Below are 18,962 nucleotides of genomic sequence, written 5' to 3' on the forward strand. Positions count from 1 at the left end.
CCTATACGTAACCGCGTGAGCCAGACATTCTGCGTTCCTCAACGTTCATCAGCACTGTGGAAGGACGGCGGGCTGTCCTTTCCTCGTTTCCTCGAAGAAAGTCAAGCCTCTGGAAGTTCGCTTACCCCAACACATCACCGCAGGTTTGAAACGTGGAAGATAAAACGGGGGGAAACCAATTTTCAGTCCAATGCTTACTTGCTGGTGCCCCAGCGTTGTGCGTTGAGCTGGCACATGGCACGCCACGACCTGGATTCGACCGCCATATTTGCCCGATAGTGGCGTCCCCTGTAGGTCGCTGAAATCGCGAATACTCCATCACATGAGTATTCGCGCATGTTTGCAGTATGTGCAGCAGAGGCAAAAGCACAGGCGTGAGGGCGTGGTTTTCGGATTTGCTTTCCTTTCACGAGCACTCGCGAAAGGAAAGTAAATCTGAAAGCCATCTGCCCGGGCCTATGCCTTTGCCTTTGCCGCACAGAACTCCTGAGATAGAGTATATATTTCCGACGCCATGATCTTCCCAGAAGTGGCGCGCGGCGCGTGTCTCGAGCATTTCCACAGCAATAAATGGCGCCACTTTTACCAGGATAGAGGATCTTTAGCCTTCTTTGGCCTTGATTGCAAGGTGCGCTCTAATTAAAAGAAAAAAAATGGTGGAACGAGAAAAAAAGAAAAAAAAAAGGTTCTATATTTAAAGAAATACGCTAGTCAAAATCGTTCCCACGCAGCGATCGATTGAAAGAGCAGCGAACTTTAACTCAACTCCGGTTCCAAGGTCGCTAAGGAGCGGTGTCAGACTCAAAGGACAAGTGTATACCACTTTAAGAGAAGTCCGTACGTCTACTTTCCCGCACAACACTTGGAGGGCCAATCACCGCAACTTACGGAGGCAGCTCGGCGAATGACGATGCCAAAACATATGTTTAAACCAAAAAAAAAAAAAAAAAAAAAAGCAGTCTGAGTTGTGACATTAAGCAGTGCAAGCGTGACGTTTTACATCGCTTAATGCCACAACTCGGGCTGCGTTTTTTGGTCTAAACATACGTTTCGGCATCGTCATTCGCTGAGCTGCCTCCGTAAGTCGCGGTGATTGGCTTTCCGAGTGTTGTGCGAAAAAGTAGACGCACGGGCTTTTTTTAGTGTGTAGGGTCTCATAATATTTGTGGGTGGTTGCTTTTGGAGTTTATGATATTAAAGTTGCGAGTTTGGTAGGTTCATGAAGCTTGGAGTGCGCATTTTTATTGGTAGACGTTTTAGCGAATATGCCGGCTTTCGTTGACATCTTACGGAAATTATATTTGCGGGCTAAATAAACTACCGAGTCTAAAAGCGGGAGAGAAGTGGGGTTTAATGAAGTGTTGGGCTATGATTCATTTGAACAAGAAACGCTTTTTGGCTACGTGTTCGGCAACTCGTGAAGGCTGGATAAAGCTGAAGCCTGGTAAAAGCGTGGCTTTTTGAGTTGGAGGGAAGAGGCCATTGCAGTAAGAAAGCGTTTGCACAAAGCAAGGATCGGACCCAGACCATATATATTATTAGGCGAGTGTCTTTTCAGCACGACGCGACACTTTGTTTTTCTTTATTGCCTGGCTTTCGCGCAGGTGACAAACACATCATCAAAACAATAGAATGTTAAATACATTTTCCACGGTGGCTAATGTAAGCAGTCAAAGATCTTTTATGGTTGCCGCCTCCTCGAGAAGCGGCAGAAAGTCAAGAGGGGGCTGCTGTACCTTAAGCATTTCCTTAAAAAAAAAAAAAATCACTTTAGCAAAATAATTAAACGCAGGGCGCACGTCGACGTCCGCGTGTCTCACCGCCATGCGGCGTCGCCACAAACTACGGAGACCGACAAGCGCGATCATGTCATAGGGCACAAAGTTGTCCCTACCTCCACAAAGAAATGGCGAATGCCGTAAGGCGTTAACGGGATAGATTTCTTTTAAGACATTTAAAGGAAGCCCCAGAAGAGCACTGCGTCCGAGCAGATAAGAAATGCGTGTTCAATCGCCTCTGGTACTTTGCGAAGCAAACAGTTTACCGACAGAGCAACAGGAATACCTTTTCCTTTCAAGATGACTTTGACTAACAAAATTTAACTGTGCAATCAAAAAAAAAAAAAAAAGGCGGGGGGGGGTTATCGTGTAAGCGGGGATCTTCATTGACGTTTCAAAACATCCTTGCCATGACCCTCACCGTACAACGAACGGTATAGCGGAGTAGGGAAAAGGAAAACAATCAGAACTTTGGTTAAGCATTTCTGTGACACACTGAACAAATACTCGAGTACGAAACAATCGTACTCGGGCAGTGCACTGCTCAACCGCAACTGAATGACTGAACGCAGAAAAGAGTGATGCTGGTCCCTTAGAAAATAAACCTATTAACCGTTGTGTGATAGAAAGATGTGACAGGCCCATGCCGGTGTATACGCTGGATATCAACGTGCGAGCAGTGCAACACCTGCAACATGTACGAAACTTTTGCGGCAAAAAATATATTATACATAGCGCTGCACACGCAAGCAAGTATAGTTGTCATCTTGAAATTTATTGAAGACGAACGAACCTTTCAAACAATCTTTTTCCCGACACCTATCTAAGAGATTCGAAGCCTGTGACCATATGTTGGCGGGCTTTCAATAGCCTCGGCGTTTTGGGGAACGGAGGTGGTGAAAGGAAACAATGTACTGCCGTTCCACCACGATAACGAACACCGAGGAACAAATGAGAAATCTTTAGACTTCCGTCAATTTCCTTCGCCAGAGCTTTGAACAGATCGTTGCAAAAGCCGCCATAGTCGAGGAAAACCGCGCGACGACCTGTCTCTGCTAGTTCATGGTTTTCTCGCTAGGTTATGTCCGTTTACCTGGAGTCACTAAAAGACAACGTTGAAAAGGGGGCTCCGGTTTCGTCGGGGCAGAGTAGTGGCACGCTATCTTTGTGTCTGTAATGTTAGCCTTGCGATCGCCATTGTGGCAGGCCCCACAGGTGTCGACGGGTACACCGAGCAGGTTAGGGGTTGGAGCGCCTACTGTCCATCAACAGCAGAAGGTTTTACGCCGAAAACACGTCTCCCGCGAGGGGAAGCAGATAGCTCCTAAAAAAAGATAAACTATAAGTAATGAGACACCATACATTCATGGGTGAGAACGCCGCGCCGTGCTACAAGAGTTAAATAGCAGAGGAAGAGAGCAAGTGGTGGTGAAACGAGGAAAGGTAACGTTGCCTAAATAGTTTGTGGTTCATCTGACCGATTATTCGCAGAAAAACAGTATCTATTGGGACTATTTGAGCTGGTTGGCGGGTACGACGTCCATGTGCTTTTCCGGGAAGATCGCTCCCAAGGAATCCAAAACAAAGTAAGTGAAAATATGGTGACGGTCACATTAGTAACATGATTGCTGTGCCATTGGCGTCAAAATGTCAACCCGGCTGCATCTTCCATTTCATTCAAATATGAGGAATTCGCAGCAACATCGCTCCCAGAGCTAAACTTAATGGTTCAGACGGTCGCTACATTGGCGGATGGTTACGGTACACTTGTGCGAATTAGCGCAAATTTCGGAAGCTTTCGATTATCTCCTGGAATAAAGTACTATTCCGTTCGATCTTCGTACCACACACTGACTGTGCTCGACGGTTTTGCAGCGTTCCTCCGCGTTCGTGGTCTGTTCGCACGGGTTGGCGTTTCGTTAAGTGTGCTTCTCCCCGTGCACTGGTAGATTGCGGAGTAGCGATACCCACATTGTTTTCACCGAGATTTTATGTATGACGCTTCGCCACGGAGAAGCCGCCTGCTGTATTCACACGATAAAAGAAATCCCGGGGATTTCTTTCCGGCGCGCACGCATCATGAGACGAAAACGCGAGGCTTTTGCACATCGCAAAGCCTGACGTTTTCGTCAAGGGATGCGCGTGCCGTGGAGAAATCCCCGGGATTTTTCCCTCATGTGAATACCCCTTAACGGGGAAGTCAGCTCTCCAAAGCGGAATAACGTACGCGTTGTATCTTCTGACAAGGAAGTCAAAGGTGTGGGTATGCCCATGCACCGGAGCACCTTGAGTGACGACCAACATTGTGCACGCGCTGTCTTAATCACTTCTAAAATGCCAGAAAGAGACGTTGATGTCCTGATGAATAGCGTTCAACATTATATGTAATGAAACAGCGCGAATTTTTCAGGGACAGAGGAAGGAACTGGACAGGACGAGCGTTGTCCTTCCTTCCTCTGTCCCTGTGAAATTCGCGCTGTTTCATTATGAATACATACCAACTCGCCCAGCTATCCTGCTTCCTAAGCCCAACATTATATGTTGTGTTCTTTTTTTTTTTTTTTTAATACTACATGAAGTTAACGGTCGCTGCTCAGTCGTAAACAGAGATGTATAAATACGTGGAAAAAAGAGCAATTAAATTTTTCACCAGTGTATGATTATATGTGGTTCATTTATCACACAAATTTCATGAATGTAGGCTTCTGAGAAGAAGAAGAAATAATGGACGGAAAGCAACTCTGTGACGTCACGGCGCGGTGGTGGCGCGTCGGTCGCACTTCCGGTCTGGGGCTGTGGGCAGAAGTCGCCATGCCAGATGTGTGTTCCTGCGTTGTTTTGAAAGGAACCAGACAAAAACCTGCCTTCTCGTCAAAACGCCGCGACTGGGGCCGCACCAAAAGTGTCGAGAAAAGTTTGAAGGTCAGTTTTCACGTGCTCGGTTCGTCCGAGGATCTGGATATGTGCCGTGAAAAGGGAAAAGCAGACGCCGTCGGACAACGATTGCTTGGGCGGGAAGCTTTTTAGGTTGAATTTACGGATACTTCTAATCATCAAATTTATTTGTTTTGTTCCAACATGAACGCCAGAAAACCGTCAGGTTGTGCGGACCACCTGCAGACTTCGTTCAGTGCGTCTTCAAGTTCAAACGGCCGCCTGATCGTTCGAACTGTCGTCTGCTCTTTCAAACGTTTCTGCTTGTCGTCTGCTCTCTTGGACGACGCCGGCCCGGAGACCAAATGCTGACCCGGTACTTGCGATAAGAAGTAAGTGCAGGCCTCAAAAGACTTAAATATGAACGTTGGTAAGCAGGCTCGATGTAAACAGTAGATACAAGTAGATGTTGATCATTGTTATCAGTGGTCATCACCGACTTGTTATGCCTAATTCACTTGGTCTGATTCTGCTTGCGATTTTCAGTATCGACGTCGACTATCTCAGGTACGGTTCACGCTTTTGCAGCCCGAGCGACGTCGCGACTGAAAATTGCGAACGAAATCTCATCATGCGAATCAGGCTTTAGCGTACATACGTCCACGCGGAATGAATCGCCAGATGTCACATTATTCATGCGAAGTTTTTACCTCGGTAATTTCGCTGACGCCGCTCAAGATAGTCAGACATTGCCAGGAAGACGGAAGACGTAGAATCAACAATTCGAACGCGAAAAAGGGCAGAGGGATTCACACCGACGCCGACAACATCGCATTTCAATGGTTTGTTTATGGGCGACGGCGAGCTTCTTGCCCACACCCCCATCGCGCATGCGCGGCGCCGGTGGCGTCCGCTAGGGGCGCTCCGGTTTGTTTGTAAACATGAGTTGGTGTATATGATTGGCTCCCCGAGACTATACTCGGCGTCAACTATTTCGTGCTCATTGTGAAGAGTAGCAGCTTCCACAGTGCTGTGCTGCGAGAGCACCTATATAGACGCTTTCAGGCAACGTTTCATGGGCGCCGCCATCTTGACGTTGCGTGACCTTGCCGCCATAGCCGACCTTCAGTTTCTCGCCCTTCCTCCGCGTTGTGTGCTGCACAGGCCGCTACCGGAGCTTTGTTTTCGTGTTCTTTTACGTTCCGCGTTGAAATTGTGTGTTTTCTTTAGGTCTTTTCGATACTTCAGGCTTTCATTTTACTATTTGATATCTATATTTTAACACCAGCTCTTTGTATTTTCGTATTTATGAAATGGAATCAGACAGCGAATGGATCGACGATACAAGATTATGGCTTCAGAGACCATATAAGTTCATCTGATTCTAACGTTTTTCTCGCTAATAAAGGGCAGTCAACACCATTGCGACATATAAAAATTTCAACTGACGCAGTAAGACTATCGCAGTCGTGCTTCTCGCTGCATGTGCGCGCTCGTTTCCGTAAGCCCGTCCCGCATGTAACCGATTTAGCGTGCGACGAGACGAGCGGTGGCGACAACGACAAGAGTCAGCGACGAGCGACGGAGATTTCTTACTGTCGCCCGTCGCGTCCCTCGGTTTTTAGGTTTCTAGAAAACGTCGCTCACCGTCTTGGTCGCTTGCTCCCGTCGCTTCCATGCGGTTTGCCTCGTCGCGCGACTCACCGAGCGACAGCGAAGCGGGCCACCGTCGCTCGTCTCGTCGCACACTAAATCGCTTACATGCGGGTCGGCTTTACGGAAACGAGCGTGCACATGCAGTGAGAAGCACGACTGCGATAGCCTTAGTGCGTCAGTTGAAATTTGCATATGTCGCAGAAGTTTTGACTGCCCTTTATTAGTGACAAAAACGCAAGAATGGGATGAACTTACATGATCACTGAAGCCTCATAATCTTGTATTGCCGACCCACTCGCTGTCCGATTCCATTCCATAAATTAGAAAATACAAGAGCTATGTCGAAATATATATATCAAATGATTAAATGAAAGTCCTAAATATCGAAAAAACCTAAAGAAAATAGAAGATTTCAACGCGACGTAAAAAAAGACGAAAACGAAGCTCTGGTAGTGGCCTGTGCAGCACACAACGCGGAGCAACGGCGGGAAACTGATGGTCGGCTATGGCGGCCCAGAAAGTGCGCGAAAGGCGTGCGACTGGTGGCAGCTCGAGTAACTGACTCGTATTATTTCCATGCGCTCGCGGAACTATAGCTTTGACATAGTTGGAACACGGACAACTTGTACGTTGTATTAGGCCGGCCGATTTCCAGTTTCTTATTATGCTCCGTTTCATACTTAATATTTATTGACCTTTGCAAAAAAGGGCACCTGGCCGGTTCCATGTTTGGTGCTCGCGCGTATGGCACCTTCTTTCAGGCTTCGCATATAAGTCGTGCAATGAGCCAAGTGCGTTCTGCTTTGAATTTGCTCTTTCGGGAACTGACTTGGTGGTATCGCGAATGATTACCACTCCTCTCTGACGTGCGGTGCGAACGAAGGAAATGTGTCGCGGGGATTCGCAAAGGTGAGACGTGATGGGTGCGCAGTGGTCGGGTTTGAGTTGTCTCCGTTTAGCATCGCAGTGGCGGAAGATGTGGCGGGTTCGAATCCCGGCCGAGGTGCCCGCAATCTGACGGAGGCTTATTGCGGAGAAGGCGTCGTGTAACCGAGCTTTCGATTGCGCGTCAAAAGATCCCCAGGTGGTCCAAATTAATCCTTAGTCCTCCGCTGGGGCGTGCCGGATACCCGTCGTTTGTTTGGCACGTAAAACCCTCAAAATTGACTTTTAACTTTTGCATTGTCGGACAACAAGAAGGCTGAGTGACAGCGTTCAAAACCCATATCTTTACTGCCGTGGGAAGCAGGCTCCGGCAGTAAATATAGTTCGGGTACAGCTCATGTTACCTTTTCATTTTCTACAGCTCTCGCTCCGAAAGTATAGAGACTTGCTTAGATGTGCGCGAAGCGGTTGGCTGCGTTTCTTGCTGCTTAGCAGGCTTGGGGAGTTTTTGGTAGTGCGAAGTAACTGCCTATATATATATATATATATATATATATATATATATATATATATATATATATATATATATATATATATATATATATATATATATATATATATATATATATATATATATATATATATATATATATATATATATATATATATATATATATATATATATATATATATATATATATATATATATATATATATATATATATATATATATATATATATACAGGGATGGGCAAAATACATGCAAATATGTATCGAAATACAAATACAAAATACTTCGTCAAAATTTGTATTTAATTACAAATCTAATTACATTTCCTAAAAAGCATTTAAATACAAGACACAAATACAACCAAATGTATTTGGTCTCCTCCAAATACTTTTCCATATACATTCCTCAAAATTTCAGTCAGCGACTTCAGGGCACCTGCAACGGGTTTCTGGGTATCTCATTTTAATATTGCATCGCACACTCGGGAGTTAGTGTGCGAGGCTCTAGTAACGTAATAGAAATATAATCACAAAAAAATGTAACCAGCTTGGACGTAATATGTGAAAAAAGTACAGAGCTTCAAGCAGCTTTTTTGTCGATTACATGTAGGTATAGACCAACAAAGAACCGAGACGACGAAGACGCGCAGCACTAGCCAGAGAATTTTTCATTGTTGGAACTCGCACCAGTTAAGAAAATCTGGACGGCCCGCGCATTTAGAATGTTCCAGGCAAAAGTATGGATGGAAACCAGGCTGGAAAGCGTCACAAGTTGTCACAGGCACTTATTTAGCCAGTCTGTCTGCGAACGTCGATTTCGTCACTATTCTTGCCCTGGACTAGCACCGTAATCACTAAGTCACTAAACGCTTGTGCTTGATTGAGAGACACTGCATTCGGTGCAGAACGTAGTTTTCTTTCTGATCTGGACACGTCTTAGGATGAGCAAAATGAGTCGTGACAATAAATTTGAGGGATGTATTTTTGCCCACAAAATTGTATTTGATTACAATTGTATTTGAAATACCCACGTTTTAGTATTTAAATACACGCGTCAAATACATTACCCAATTTGCAATTAAATACAAATGCAAAATACACAAAGTATATAAAATACGTATTTCAAATACTTGTATTTGAAATACTGCCCATCCCTGTATATATATATATATACTTTTTAAGAGTACATTTTAGAACGGGCGGTTGCTTGCACCACCAAGCCTAGAAACCAAAAGTAGGATTTTTTATACCCGCCAGTTTCCTTCCCCTCTCCTTTTGTAACTCTCTACAGCGTGTCATAGTGTCGCCATACTCTGGCGGCCTAAACTCGCGCCTTCTAAACAAGAACGTCTACGTTTTCGAGCGTTTCTGTGTTGTTAGCCAAGTGTGTTTTCGCCCGTCTCGGGATAAGCAAAAAAAAAGGTGAAAAATCAAACCATACCGAGCCAATAAGTGGACTCGTTCACTTACTGTTTATTATACATTTGAAATACGGGTGACAAAAAATTTCCTCACAACGATCTTTCCCAAGTATATCCTCCAAACGCGGAAAGTTTTACGTGAAAGCGCAGTCAGAAAGCGAAACCGGAAAAAGGGTGCGCTTCACTGGCTATAAATTGCGCATTGATGGCGGGGTATATGTTTAGGATGAGTGCAATAATGTATATATAAAAAAAAATGTCAGATTTGACGTTGATTTACGTCGCCAGCACCCGATCGACGGACGCCAACACTCGTCACCGCAAAAAAAACAACAAAAAAACTGTGATTTGTGTTCTGGGTTGTTGGTGACATAATTCCAGAACCTCACAAATGTGTAGACGTGACCGTGGAACCTGCGGGAAGAGCGTTAAAACCACCTCCTCGCTGGTACTTTGAAGTCCACTCAAGCTGAGGAGCATATGGGTATACTCAGTGCGCACCAACACTGTAGCACGAATGTGCAAAGCTTACCTTTGTCGGTCGGTAGTGTCAAGAAAGGCTGGAACAATACAAGTCAAAACTCTACGCACGCTACTGGACTACTGGAGTTTATTCGCAGAGTTGGCTTAGGACTCATTCGCCTCCCTCTATCCCCTACAGCGGTCTAAATAAATGTTTTCTACTACTAGGTAAAGGTTCATCTCACCATTTATAAGAATCCAATTTTGGGGATGAAAGCTAAGCAAGTGTTTAGGGTAATCAATGTAGACAATTAATTTTTTTTTCTTGGCAATTTGAGTATTGAGGTTGTCAGGATTTGCCGAGCTCTCGAGTCAAGGAGAGACGAGGACGAGACGTGGAGGTGTGAATAGGGTGACCACCCGTCCCGCGTCTCGCGGAACTGTCCCGCATTGAGGGCTCGTGTCCCGCCTCCCGTAAGAAATACCAAAATGTCCAGAATGTCCCGCATTTCACATTGTCGTAACGCTCACTATGCAAATTATGGCGCTTCCGACGAACAACGGGGCATGGGGAAGCGCCGAGGTCACTGGTAAGCGTGTGAATCTCGATGGTATGACATTCTTTATCCAAGCACTGCGGGAAGTAACCGTCGTTCTTGCAGGAGCCAGACGCGCATGGCCATTCTGCCTCTCCCCTTGATGGAAAAAATATTGCAAGCGAAAATTGCCCGCAGAAAGTTGGAAAATAAACTGTTTGAATTATTATCGTATCATACTGTGTCATGCTAAAATTTGTTGTAAAAAGCTTACTTTTTTCGTGTGTGTGAAAAGCCTGCAACCGCGAACGGCCGAAAAAGAACAAAAGACATAAGGTTCTAATTTTGTGTAGGAGCATGTTAGTATAAGAGTAAGTATCGACAGGAAACAATAAGCCGAAAAACAAATTACAGTTTCTTAGTTCCTTTTATGCATTGGGGTCTGCTGGAGTCGATTTTTATGTGTGTAACTTAGACAGCTTCAATGAAATATAAACTATTACAATTGCCGCAACACAATTTTACAATTGTGGAATATGCTTTCGGACAGCACAGGATTTCGGGGTGTGTGTGTTGATGAATTTTCTTTATTACTTTCTTCTTGAGTCGTGAAAATAACGACGTACTCCTCTAACCCCCCCCCCCCCCCCCCCCCCCTCCCCGGGTCAGGGTGTCCCGCATTTGGACAGCAGGAAGGTGGTCACCCTAGGTGTGAATCCAGCAACCTTCTCCAAAAGTCGTGAAAGAAAGTCGTTTGCTGCGAGCGTGCTCGTATACGCAAGTCTACATGGCACACTTCCCACCAAAAGATGGCTGCGCAACTGCAATAAGCAAACTCTTCTCAATGCCAACGATTTTTGTTTTCTTCAAGGCATTGCTTGTGCGCTTTTTATGGTCCCGATGCAGCTGGGATCTGTCATCGACTGCGACGAAACGAGATTGTTTTGCGGCTAAACGGAATCCGTGCAACCCAGATCAAGGTCACGCTGAAAACGACCAACGAGGTCCTCGTGCTCGTCGGTATGCGAGCAGCTGCCTTGCCTGTTCGTTTTGACTATTTTAATCTCCTTCTCCGCGTAGAGCCTGCTTAGCGCGCGGCAGTGCGAGGCGACGGGGCGTGCCTGGCGATTTCTCAGCTGACAGCCGCTGACCAAGTGCCTGCTATTTTCGGCCAATGTCACGGGACGTTCGCATCGCCCGTATGCGGTGCCCGCTTTCGGGGTCGGTGGGCCTCCGTCTTGTGGCCCCCTTGTCTCGTGATTGCTATCGGTAATGCTATGTTTGCCTTAAGCTCTAGTCGAGCGACAAACAGCAACAACCGACAGCGACCATCCTCAATCCCGCGTGCAGCGCACCCGCGAATATATTTATGGCTAGCTTGAAATTTCTCGGTACGTGGGTGTAAAGCGCGAGTGATTGCGAGCCTGCAGCCAAAGGTGCAATCCCCACCTTTGCAAATTTTGATCTGTATGAGCATCCAGATCGGTACGAGCGGGGTGGGATCTTATCTTTGTGGTAGCAGGCCTAGTTGACTGGCTAAATTTATCATCTACAGCGTGGACAACTAGATGCGGAGTAGGCTATTTTGAGCGAAGTTGAGTTCGCGTCTGGTACGTGAACCCCAGACTCCGACTTACCTTAAGGTAGTCTACTCCACTTTTTTTGTACGTCATACCACTACAAAATCCAAGAGACCCAAGGAATAAATGGAAAGAGCAATCGCCAAAGTTTAAGGCTCTTGAAACATGGACGCATTAACAAAGTAACTTTGCAGGAAATTTGATTATCAGCCGATGATTTTGCTTTAGAGTCTTTTCAAGAGGTCCTTGAGAACTGCGTGAGCTGCGCAATGCTGCTTTCTGTTGGATTTTTTTTTCTTCTGTTTTCTAGATATTGGTTATTGGTGGCGAGATGTTTGGGTGGCGCCCTCCCATGGAAGCCTCTCGTGACGTCATTACCTTGTGAACAACAAGTTTGATGGTGTTTGTAATTGGCCTGGAAGAAGCTGGAAATCATTGCGCTTTTAAACCAGCAGTGCCAACACCGTCAAAATTTCAGCTCTTACATTACTCTTATTACCGTCCATGAGAAATTCTTTGCTGACGTCAAAGTCAGCACTCGGCCAATCGTGGAAGGCCGATCACAGCGACGCTTTCGGTCGCGCACGTCGCCAATAGGTTTCTTTCTTTGTTCATTGATGATAAAATTCGTTCAATCTCGTGCGAGCATTGTTTAACGTAAATGCAAGACTTGTTTTTTTCTTTAAGTTCTTAGCAGATTAAAATGCGTACCAAAACGGTGGTTGCGATGGTGGAGTTCAATTGTGCTCGTAGTGCAGAAGACCGTGCACTGCTGCAGCCACGCGGTGTGACGAAGATATTATAATACGTTTTACCAACCCTCAGGGTGTTTCTCACGTTCGTCTCGAGAAGCAAATTCCGTCGGGTCCCGCATTTAATGACCAACTACAACGTTAAATCAGTTCTCTTTGATGAACTGAATGTAAGGGCGCTGACGAGCTGGTGTACATTGAACACAACAAAAACCTCGAGACCGCGGGTAAAAAGCGACACAAACACTGAAAGGTGACGACCTGCTTCTGTATAAACTCTTGTGAGGCGGATGTTATTTTATTATCGGAGACACGGCTTAATTTTGATATTATTAACAGTGAAATACTGCCAGATAATCCCGACTTTAATATTTGCCGATGTGGCAGAGGAGACAGCCGAGGGTGCTGTGTTCTTGTCGTCATCAACAGAGGTATTCCAAGTCAGGCGCTATTTGTTTACGGTGTCTTCGGGACAGTTGGGGTTCTTTCTAAGTCCTGTTTGGGATCGTTTGTTGGGTTTGCTCTCGTCCACCCGATGCTTATCCCAATTTTTGCAATGCCCCTGAGGGTATTTCTAAAAAGTACATAAATAGATAAAAATTTCTTAGTTTATTCGACCTGCATTTGTCGATTCTAAATCGCGGTTACATATATATACATATGGCTTGCGCTTGACATCGTCGCACTATATGTTGTCGGTGCAATCCTACTTGTTCTTGTCGAAAAAAGAAAAGATAAAAAAAAATCGATAGTGCAAAACGTACGCTGCAGAAGGTACGCGCTCAGCAGCAATGCCAACAGAGTAGCAGCTGCTGGGACGTCAGTGCTAGTCATCTATACGGGTAGAAATTGAGGGAGAGGAGGCAACTCCTAGAGCTTTAAACTTGTCAAACATAAAGTTGGAGGCGAAAGTTCGCGGAGCGCGCCGATTGGACGCCGGCGACAAAAGCGCGAAAGCATCGATGTGATCGTCCAATAGGAGCGCTCCGAGAACTTCGGCCCCAACTTTGTGTTTGACAAGTTTAGAGCCCCTAGACAACAAGGCCGTAGCGCTGATAGAGATGGCGTCACTAGGAGAAGGCCAACGCTGGACGCAGATTGGACACGACGACGTTCGACTCAAACTTGACTCGAAGTCGAGCACTGACGCGGCACTCGTTTCCAATCAGTGTCCAGCGGTGGCCTTCCCTGGCTACGCAAAAATGTCAGCACTACGGCGTTGTTTTTTGGGCTGTGTTGGCTGTGGTTGGTATAGTGGAGAGTGGCCTTCGTCTCTATACTCTCTGGTCGAAAGCAAACGCCGAGCGCGGGACGCCGGCGTTCGCCGTTCAAACGCGTTCGAACAGTGAGTATAGGGCCGACGGGAGATCGCTTTGCGTCTATCCGTCATTCCAAACACTGCTTGGTGTTCTGACGTCCTCTGGTGACGTCATTACCTTGCGATCAACAAGTTCGACGGTGTTTGTAATGAGCATGGGGGAAGCTTGAATTGACTGCGATCTAAAACCAACACTGTTAACACCGTCAAAATCGAAGCTCTTCCATTACTATTTTTTTCCGTCGGTGACAAATCCTTGAGCTGACGTCGTATACAGCATTTGGCCAATCGTGGAAGGCCGACCGCAGCATCGCTTTCGCCTCGCGCACGCCGCCATAACAAAAAGGCTGTCATATGGAGGATTGTTCTATACGCCTCGCAAGTGGGCTCATTTTCGTCATCTGCGCACGAGAAAGGAAGTAGCGGTGACGTCAGAACGCCGAGCCCTGATTGGCTGATCGCGACCCCCTATCCGAGCGTCGTCTGCTCCTTTGCAACGTCGTCGGTTCGCAACGTCGTCTCCGTCTGTCTTACCTTTCCTGCGACTTTCGGAAGTGCAGGTCTTTACGAGCGAGCTCGACTTCGCCTTTCAGTGAGGGCAGACGAAATAACTCGAGCGGTACGTTGTTTTTGTCTAACAACTAGCAGACGCGCATCAAGGAGGGAAGTCAAATGACTCACTGGCGAGGTGTCCCGAGGCGCCGAGGTTTGTTTGCTAAGAACCGAGAGTGAGGGTGTTTAGTGTCCGCAAGTTCCCTCCCAAATACTTTTTCCCTCCTTTCGTGTGCGGCGAGACTCCTCACTCTGTAACGGCGTCGGCGGGTTGACGCAGTTAACGTCGTCTGCTTTACGTTTGCTAGTCAAAGCGATGGCTGATTTACCTTTCCTGCGTCTGTCGGAGATTCACCGCTTTTTCACCGGCGAGAGTCACCGTTGCCTCGGAAAACAAGGAGATGACAAGAGGAAGAGATTGACCTCTTAATCTAAAATTGAGGTCAGCGATCAAAGTATAAGACGGGAAGGGTTCACAAGGGTCGCGCGGGCATATTCCATTCAGCACGCCAGCCGGCCGTGTGCAGACAGTCGCCGAGTCGGAGTGCCCGCTAGGCCTATCTGCCGTGCTCGCTTGGTCGTTGTCAATGGAATCATGGCCGTTGGAGCTTTTCCCGGGTGTCTGTAGATCCAGCGTTCTTGTTCGTGTTCGTCGTGGTCTGTTTCAAGTACTTTTTACTTTTTTCTTGCTGCTTGAAGTCGGGACGCGTGAGAAGCGCACGTAGAAAAATAAACGTCCGTTGGTCGTCGCGACCGCGACGCTGTCGGCCATGCTGATTTGATCGTAAGAACTGCGTAAGACAGCTTCGGAGCTGTCGTAGGATTTCGTCGTAACCTGCGCAAAACTTACGAAAATTTCGTTTCGTGAATACGAATTTGCTCTTACGTTTTGTCTTACGCATATTTTTGGCGTAAGATCGTTTCGTGAACCTGGCCTCTGCACTTTCGAAAGTCGCAGGAGAGGTAAGACAGACGCAGACGACGTTGCGAGCAGACGACGTTGCAAAGGAGCAGATGACGCTCAGATAGGGGGTCGCGATCAGCCAATCAGGGCTCGGCGTTTTGACGTCATCGCTACCCCCTGCGCAAGGAGCAGACGAACTTGCCCTCCGCATAGAACAGCAGGGTCTGGGCGACGCGTACGTAATTCTAATTTTGTGAAATACGAGTGATTAAAATACCTCATACTTCCACGCCAGGAAAGTGTAAGCAAACACATCGAGGCGCTATGTACTTCGTTTCACCTTTAAGTCCAGACACCGCGGTCTCTACGAGCTGATGGCAGGCAGCGTCAAAAGCGCACCATGCATGATGTCCGTCGTGTTTTTGGACTTGTTCTATCGTCGCTGAACCAATCATAAACAAAAAAAAAAAGAAAAATACTAAGTGGCTCGCGCTTTTGATACGGCTTGATTGGTCCCATTAGCTTGTATCTGCACTTAAAGGGAAGCTGAAACACTTCTTGAAAAAAACGAGTTAGAGGTGAAATCTGGTGTATTTTTATCCCGTGAACCTGAATATCACTTTTGTTTTCCCTGAAGATGCAACTAAAAGCGAGAAAAAGCGAAAAAACATTCGACCAGTCGTGACGTCATACTAGGATCTTCGGGCCGCCAAGCGCGTGTCGCTCGTGTGGGCAGCGCGTGCAACGGCAAGCTTGCCAGGTATATTTCCCCGCACTGACACCAGTCGTGACGTCTCTTTCTGACCTTCCTGAAAATAGCAAGAGTGCGCGTGCATAGCTTTGACAGGCGCTGCAGATGCGCGAGAGCAGAGATTCCGAAAGCTCCTAGTGTGACGTCACGCCCCGGGAAGCAGGGGCTTCGGCGGTACTTTAAAAATTAATTTCTGAAGCCTCCGTCCACCAAATTGAAAAATAATCTTGATATTCCTGATCCTGGAGGTAGAATGAAGGCCATTGAAATGTTTTTTCTCAAATAGAGAACCGCTTCAGTTTCCCTTTAAGCTGAAACGAAGTATAGGGATCGCGATCCTCTCACCCCGATACCGCCATGGCTGAAAGTTGCGAACGATTTCAGTCACACACACTGACAGCTTATAAACGTATGGCCCCACCCGGCAAACACACCCAATGAGTGTACGAGAACCAGCATTATAAGTCGCTTCTCTAGAATACACCTGCATGGCGCAGGACTACACTCTTTTATTTAATTTGCCGTGCGACGAAGTGTACGAATAAAAGAAGGAAAAAAACGCCGCTGACGATTCTCGAGCACATCTTATTATATGTCTTCGCAACCAATCAGATTGCGGCATTAGTTGATCAGAAGAACGAATCACGACGAAGGAGAATGCACCTTAAAATCGATCGCATCGACGTTTTTTTCGGTTCGCAAGCAATGTCATATGCGTATAAGCGCTGGTCGTTGTGTAGTACACCTTTGTACAGGAACGGGACCAACGGCAGCTTCTTCGTCTTCTGTTTCACGTGATATTATTATTATTATTATTATTATTTTACTACTTGGCGACGTTTTGAATATGGTGACGTACTTTTCGCGATTCCGAGATGCGTTGCTCGTTTCCCCGCGCCGCTCGCGCTCGTTCTCTGTCATTTGCTATTGTGGTTTATCGAGCGACAGAGATGTTAGCTAGGGCTTATTTGCCCCCGCTTGCTACTCTGTTTCTGTTATAGGTGGCGACCGTCTTGAGCGTCCTTCTGCGTCTACAGTGTTTGCAGCAAACCAGTTGATTCTAAGTAATCCATCAGTATTTTAAACGCCCGTGCTTGGTTTCGAGTGTTGGTGCAGGGTCCTAGCACCTTTCGCATGGTCATTGGTTGGTCATCCAGAAGATTCAGTTCCTTAGTGAGGATCACACGCTCTTTCTCGTATCGTTTGCAGTTAACGAGTACATGTTCGATTGTGTCCTCGGTATGGCAAGTCGCGCAGTTTGGGGAATCTCGCTGCTTGTACTTGTAGCGTTGGCGGCCAGTCCGGGCGACCCCAAGGCGAAGTTTGAAATAAACTGAAAGTTGGTTTCAAGGTGTGCTCCAAGGGATTCTTCTTTGAAGCTTGGGGTCCAAGTTGTACAGGTGATAAGGGTGGCCCTCAGGTTGCTTCCAGATTTTTACCGTTATCTGGTTTGCGATACCAGAGAGAAAGCTCTTCACATCAGCTTTTGCAACGGGAATGGCCTCTGTTCTTTCGTTTTTGTGCGCCCGAGCTGCTGTCATATCGGCTATCTCGTTGCCAGTGGCGCCAACATGTCCTGGGACCCATTGATATGTAATGGCATACCCTTTTTTGTGCAGGGTGTCGTTCTTATCGAGTATTGCCTGTTGCAGGCCCGGGTATGCGCACTTTTTGGCTGTGGTTGATAGGGATGCCAACGCCGATTTTGAGTCCGTGCACACCACATAGCTCTTCGGAGAAGTTGCCTCTATGTAGTGTAACGCTTGCAAGATGCCGTGGAGCTCGGATGCCGTGAACGATGTACGGTGGGAGAGTTTGTACCCTTCCGAAATGCTCGCATCCGGCACGTAGATTGCAGAGGACGAGCTCATCGCAGTGCTTGATCCATCTGTGTATATCTGGATGGCGTTCTTGTAGTTCTCTTCAGTGTAATATTGAGTGAGGAGCCGCTTCACAAAACCGAAGGCTGTGCCTTTGCCTACGTCCGGTATTGAGAGGTGGACCGTTGGGGTCAGCCATGTCCAAGGTGCTCGCTGGGGGTGACGATACGGTGCAGCGTTCGCCGGAAAGGCTTCGACGTGGTTTCTTACCATTTCTGCAAAACTCGACGCTGGACGTGAGATGTGCAGGCCCGCCAGATGATGCGCTTCGTGCTGGGTTGAAAAACGACTGTAGTGCCGGAGGGTCTCTTAAACACGGAGCGCCTCTATACGTTGTTCGTGCGCTTCTGCTATAACTCCTGCAGAAGGCGACGCTCGGGGCACTCCCAGCACAACGCGGAGGCTTCTTGCCTGCTGTGCTAAGAGTCCCCGTTGGGTTGTTGAACTGACCCGGTGCAGTAAAGGCAGACTGTAGCGCAGACTTCCCAGTACCATTGATTTGTGTAGCTGCATGAGGGCGGCTGAATTTCCCCATGTCGAGCCAGAAAGGCACCGCATGATGTTCACGTACGAGTTGACCTTGCATCGAAGTCTGTTCATTTCAGGTGCCCAGGTGAGCCGCCTGTCGATAACTATATCAAGAAAGGTGTGCTTGTTGACGTAGGGGATAATTTGCTCTCCTATGTGTATGGGAAAGCGCTTGCAACTTCGCCTGGTGAAAGCCATAGCGACGCATTTGCTGGGCGACGGGTGTAGGCCTCTGCAGTTCAGGTATCTTTCGATTCTGCTGAGTGCTTTCTGGAGCCTTCCACAGATTACTGCGCGGTTCGGGCCCGAAGACCAGATACACAGATCATCGGCATACATCGACATCTTTACATGCTCTGAAAGTTCCTGCGGCAGGTGGGCCAGGACGACGTTAAAGAGTGCGGGGTTCAAGACGCCCCCCTGTGGAACGCCGGCAGTTACGGAGAAACAGTCACTGTTTCCTTCTGTCGTGGTTAGGTAAATTGTGCGTCCTTGAAGGTAATCCAAGATCCAGTTGTAGATTCGACCACGTGCGCGAAGTTTAATGAGGTACGTGAGTATTGCTGAGTGTTCCA

General features: G+C 47.1%; 1 protein-coding gene across 1 annotated transcript; it reads right to left on the bottom strand.

Annotated features, from left to right (window-relative positions):
- Positions 1 to 17,325: 17,325 nt before the first annotated feature.
- Positions 17,326 to 18,732, bottom strand: LOC120850364. Its single transcript, XM_040222839.1, has 2 exons — positions 18,310 to 18,732; positions 17,326 to 18,132 (listed from the first exon to the last, which is right to left on the bottom strand). Exons 1-2 carry the CDS (start codon positions 18,730 to 18,732, stop codon positions 17,326 to 17,328), a joined length of 1,230 nt encoding a protein of 409 aa, XP_040078773.1.
- Positions 18,733 to 18,962: the final 230 nt, after the last annotated feature.

The sequence above is a fragment of the Ixodes scapularis genome, unplaced genomic scaffold (genome assembly GCF_016920785.2).
Source record: "Ixodes scapularis isolate PalLabHiFi unplaced genomic scaffold, ASM1692078v2 PGA_scaffold1__304_contigs__length_218370807, whole genome shotgun sequence".
Classification (NCBI taxonomy): Eukaryota; Metazoa; Arthropoda; class Arachnida; order Ixodida; family Ixodidae; genus Ixodes; species Ixodes scapularis.